General features: G+C 39.5%; 1 protein-coding gene across 1 annotated transcript in view; it reads right to left on the minus strand.

Moving 5' to 3' along the window:
• The window catches only part of PLG (plasminogen), a 176,549-nt gene extending 171,019 nt beyond the window's left edge, over nt 1–5,530 (minus strand). The window contains exon 1 of the mRNA XM_068231734.1: nt 5,424–5,530. Coding sequence (XP_068087835.1) covers nt 5,424–5,472 — 49 coding nt within the window. The 5' untranslated portion in view covers nt 5,473–5,530. The remainder of the gene's footprint in view (nt 1–5,423) is intronic.
• Between the last annotated feature and the right edge of the window lie 470 nt (nt 5,531–6,000).

Genomic DNA, 6,000 nt, shown 5'->3' on the forward strand with positions numbered 1-6,000 from the left:
GCCACGTGATCTGTGCAGAATGTTTGTTACTGAGAGTTCTATGCACAGATTGCTTGCTTGGCAGTTGGAAAAAGACGTTATTTCCAACAATGGAACGAGGTTTACAGACTGCAGGACCTTGGTTATGACATCCCACTGTGGGAGGGGTTTCACTACAATATCAGCCATACAGCCTCCCTGATGATCTACTTGAGAAAAAGTAAGCATGCTAAAAGGGGGATCAGCTACTTATTGGGATGAAGATCAATCCTTAGTAAGTTCCTCTTTAAAGGTACAAAAAGGTCCGCACACTCCAGCACGGTCAGTCCACATTTATTTAAAAGAAAACGTGACATCATGCCATTCCAGCACCAACGAATCATTTTGGGGCAACGGAGGGTCCCCTTTGTCAAGGCAATAAAGCAGAATGGTACCCCCAAGCACTCTATACATAACAATTGAAATGGTGCACCAGAACCTGCCAAGGACAACCACAGTGTCAGAGGTGCAAGCAGGGGATGGGGAACAGTTTGTTAATGATTACTACTATTTAAAGTATCTATAGAAGTGATTTTTACCAGCACAGGACCAATAGAGAACTAATATTGTGCTTGAGGGATGGCCCCTCTGGCCCAAGGGCCCCGATGCAGTCGCTACCTCTGCACCACCCATTGCTACGCCACTGTGCTTTATTGCCTTGACAAAGGGGACCCTCCGTTGCCCCGTAATGATTTGTTGGTGCAGGAATGGCATGATGTCATGTTTTCTTTGAAATAAATGTGGATTGACCACGCTGGAGTGTGCAGACCTTTTTGAATTGCACCTCACTAGTGTTGTCGTGCGACTCTTCCTCTGCACGTAAAGGTACAAAAAGGGAGGGACACTGAGAGCCCAATATAGTGTAGTAAGGACTGGAGTAGAATGGATAAAAAATGGACTATACCTGTGAAAAGCGTTGCAACATTGTTTTGGAGTATACTAATAAATGTATGTGTTTTTGAAATTGACAGTGTCATGTCTGCTTTGGGGAGGTACGTCCACCACAACCTCCATAGCGATTTTAACAATTTTAGTGTTTTTTTATTCTTTTAGCGCTTCTGTTCACTGCATAAAATTCTCTTCAAAGGTCATCTTTTACGCCAAGCTCCACAGCTTTATAATTTATTTACATTAAGGGCATATTCACAGTGGGACGTTGCTTTGTAATGCAACGTTAAAGTCGCAACGCAACATTACAACGCAACACAAAAAAAAGGTGGTAACGCACATTAACGCTGGGTTGCCATGGCATACATTAAAAACAGCGGAGCATACAGGTGATTAATAGTATGCTTTCTGTATCTGTTTAGCATCTGCGTTTAGAGGTAATGCACTGCAAGCAGTGAGTTACCATAACGCAACATTTACAATGCGACATTATGTCGCACTGTGAATGTCGCATAGGGTTAACATTACAGTGCGTTAACCTGCGTTTTAATGACTTTATAACGCAGGATAATAACGTCCCACTGTGAATGTGTCCTAAACCTGGATATCTCATAGGGAATGAGACATGAAAATAAATAAACGCACTAAACAAGGGCTCAATACTCACTAAACAAGGTTTTCTAAAATGTTTGGATCAAGTGTCAAGTAAACAATGGCAAACCCTTTCCATTAGCAAATCACCTTAACTACTTGAGGACCGTAGGCTTACACCCCCCTATTGACCAGGCAAATTTTTTTCAATTTAGGCCACAGCAGCTTTAAGGCCGTACAACTCAGCACACAAGTGATTCCCCTCCCTTTTCTGCCCACCAAAAGAGATTTCTGTTGGTGGGCTCAGATGCTCCTGGAGTTTTTTAAAATAAATATTTAATTGTTTTTGTTTTTTAAATAATTATAGCTATTTTTTTTTGTCACCAGCCCTCCCTCCCCCCGCCAGCCGATTGCTCTCCTGCCTTAGATCGCAGCGCCGTACAGAGTAAATAGACGGCGTTCAGACAGTAGATGTCTCAGAAAAAGGGACCAGCAGATTGTAAAAAAGGTAACGGAAAATGTATTTAGGAAATGTCACATCGCTAATTCCATTTTTGTTTTGTTTTAGCCAATTTTATGCTTTAGAGGTTTAGAGGTAAAGAGGTTTAGTCATGATAATGAGGATAACAAATAGGAGGAGGATCATACATGGAAAGAATAGGCTTCCATAATCATAACCAATCCGAAACAGTCTGCATGCATGGATTAGTATGGCTCTGTACAATTCACAAGCTGACACATTATTCCATTCCAGCAGATTTGGAGGTGTGGTTAGCTTACAGTGACAACACAGGATGATTTGTATATTCAATAGTGATGCATCGTGGGAGACAACATATGGTCACCCTATCTGAATAATCGCAAATTTCTTTTGTTTTAAGAAGGCAAACTTTTGTTTTGCATAATCCAACTTGTATCAAAATTAGTGCATAAAGAGGAGCTTTGGACATAGTGCACCCGCAGCATGTAATACTATCTATCAAAATCTCTCCTGTTAAAGGACAAATCCTCATATGGAGGCTTGCCTTATTTATTTCCTTTTAAAGGAGAACTGTAGTGAGAGGGATATGGAGGCTGCCATATTTATTTCCTTTTAAGCAATACCAGTTGCCTGGCAGCCCTGATGGTCTATTTGCCTAAAGAAGTGTCTGAATCACACCAGAAACAAGCATGCAGCTAATCTTGTCATATCTGTCTAAATTTGTCAGAAACACCTGATCTGCTGCATGCTTGTTCAGGGCCTATGGCTGAAACTATTAGAGGCAGAGGATTAGCTGAATAGCCAGGCAACTGGTATTGCTTAAAAGGAAATAAATATGGCAGCCTCTATATACCTCTCACTACAGTTCTCCTTTAAGCAATACCAGTTGCCTGGCTATTCTACGGATCCTCTGCCTCTATTACTTTTAGCCATAGACCCTGAACAAGCATGCAGCAGATCATTTTTGTCAAATCTGCCAAGATTAGCTGCATGTTTGCTTCAGGTGTTATGCAGAAACTACTGAGCAGAGCGATCAGTAGGGATGGCAGGCAATTGGTATTTTTAAAATAGAAATAAATATGGCAGCCTCCATATTCTTCTCACTTCAGTTGTCCTTTAAGATAATTGGGCTGCTGCCTCAAATTCAGGCTACCACCACCTTGAAAAATACAAACGCAAAATGCAAATGGCAAACGCATGCATGCAATTTTTCTGTGCTTTTGTATATGTTTGCAACTCTGGGAGCCTGTGTAGTAGTGGTCCCTGTATGCAGCGTAACCTTGCCAGATCCCTTGCATTGTCAAAATGGTGTGTGGGGGGGAGGGGGGAGGGGGAGGAGGGGGGATGCTTCCGCTTGCAGGTAGTTAACTGACTGTTTATACAGAAATAAAAAAATATTGATTTTATGTTAAAATGTAATGTAAATGATTTTTGTGCAAGCTTTAATATGTGCAATGAACATACAAATAAAATGAGTGATAATGAGAGCTTGCCTGCCTTTTGTTTTCTGCTGGTCGTAATGTGGGCTTATAATGTCTCACAGCAGAATATAAAATGATTATTCAAGATATATATTTTCATAATAATGTAAAACTGAAGTGGCTATAAATATAAAAGTCAGATACTCCCATATGGAGAAGGAATGCTCTGGATCTCATGGCGATTTCCCAATCCTCTCACAGTGTCCTCTTTCCAGCACTGCTCCCCATTCAAATTCGCCATCTTCTTGGGAGCTCCCCTTACAGCCGGACTTCTTACAACCGCTTCAGTTTTATTTAAATGATTCTGGTTTTAGCATCATAAATGCTTCTTATAGCTATAGATTGCTGTATATTGGTATGTAACTATGTCCTCCTAGTGATGATCAGCCCCCCTAGGTCATGATGTCACACAGCCTTCTGCCCCAGAGCACTCTAGGAAATCAACTGATGTTCCTGCTCACTACACAGAAGAATTTACGTAAGATTTTAGGAAGGGCAGACACTGACTAAATAATTAATAAAAGATTATCATAAAAAATCGTTCTATTACGTTGTATTCAGTACACTGTGTCAAAAATAAACATCAATAAACATAGTGTAGATTTAACTACATACAATCTGGGAGCGGTTAATAACATCATCATTTTTTTATAATTTTTGCGGGGGTTGATTTTTTAGAGTGTTGTACGGGGGGGGGGGGGGGGGGGGCGTTGTTTGATGTTGCAGCCGCGGAATGCAACTCTGAATGGTGTGTGCAAAAAATTTGCTAATCATTGGCCAATCAAAATTAGATGTGCGCCAGGGTTTTCAGCAATAAAAAAAAACATATACCGGTATTAACTTACAGGAATAAAAAAATATATGAATTGAGGAAGTAAAAGTAAATCCAAAACATTTCTATACATTAAAGTTGATTGATTTTGTTCTACATAGGATCTACTATAACAATCTCAATGGAGGAAAACTTCATAAGGGCTGGGACCCACAAGAGTGCTTTCCTAAAAGCACTAGACTGTTTAAAGTGGATGGAGGTGAACCCACAGGAGCGATTGCGATTACCCTAAATCACTATTGTGGGTCCTACAGCATTTTTGCAGCGTTTGTGCTCCAATACAAAGCACGAAAGTAGTGTGCAGTGATTTTACTACCCAAACCACAAGAAAAAAATAAAATGTAAAACTGCAAATCACAATCGCTGTACAATCCCCAGCATTACATTAAAAAGCGCTTTGAAATCACCCAAAATAGCAGTGGAAAACACCACAAAAAACGCTAAAAGTGCAATTGCTACTTAGAGTGGGTTCCAGGCGTAAATAGGGGGAGAATGTATGTACATTGCTATGATAATGCATGTTATTACAGCAACCCAGTAAAATGTGTAGCACTAATTAATGGGCTGGTATTGTTTAAAATCAAATCAGTATGGCAGCCTCTATAGGTCTCTCGCTTTGAGTTCCCTTTAAATGCACTGTACAAATAAAAGATCCTACTTTGTATCTTTACTATTGCACTCACAATGGCTCACACCTCTGCAGACTTCTGGCTCTGTCACATTACCCCAGGACAGCATTGTCTTAAAAGAATATAACTGAGGTGCAGGAATGTGAATTGAATTCACTTACACACCGTGTTCCAATGAAAATGGTTGCTTTTGCCAACTAAGAGCAAACAATATCTTAAAACGTCAATTCTACAAAGGCAACAAACAGAAATGATTAAAAAAATCTAAAGAGTAATATAAAAAGGTATATTTATTGACATAGGTTACAAGATACTTTTCCTAATGTTTGCAAGCTGTCCCATTATTATCCTTCGTTTACTCCCTGCCCTGTACATCAAATATTCTGCCACAAAAAACTGCTACTGTAGGTTTGCTTTAATTAAGCTATTTTCTTAAATATCTAACAAATAGCACTGAAAAGCTTGCAGAGAGCTAATTCAATGCAACTAATGGAATATCTTACCTGACCATGGCAGAAATATAAGGAGAAACACAATCTTGCTAGTGATCATTGTAGGTGAAGCTTAAAATTGAGTTGAAAAACCCCAACGTAAATGCTCTTCATATAACAGACACCAAAGTCACTTTAGCAAACAGAGCAACTAGTTCCCATCAATTATTATCTAGGTGACCTCTGGATCGGTATACTTTAAATTGTTCAAACATAGCCTTGGATAAAGGTGTTGTAAGCTCTTATTTACGGTCCATGCTTACTAAGTGGAATATGTAAGTGCAATGTAAATCTTAGTGGTACAAAAAGATTGCACTTTCACAGAAAGGGGACGGATATTCATACAATTCAACTTTGGTGTTGCCAATGTGTTGGGTGTACAACTGACTCAAGATAAGGTGATCAAAATGTGTCAGTCAATGAAGCTCAAGATAACAAATCATAATACTATGGGTTATGTTTACACTTTCTAAGGGCTTGTTCACACTTTGAGCACACTTTGAGCGCTTTTGGTTTTTTTTTAAGCGCTGGCGATTTTTAAAAGCGCTTTAAAATTGCTTGTGTAATGTTGCTCTATGTGAGTGTTCTC

This window comes from Hyperolius riggenbachi, chromosome 4 (genome assembly GCF_040937935.1).
Source record: "Hyperolius riggenbachi isolate aHypRig1 chromosome 4, aHypRig1.pri, whole genome shotgun sequence".
Classification (NCBI taxonomy): domain Eukaryota; kingdom Metazoa; phylum Chordata; class Amphibia; order Anura; family Hyperoliidae; genus Hyperolius; species Hyperolius riggenbachi.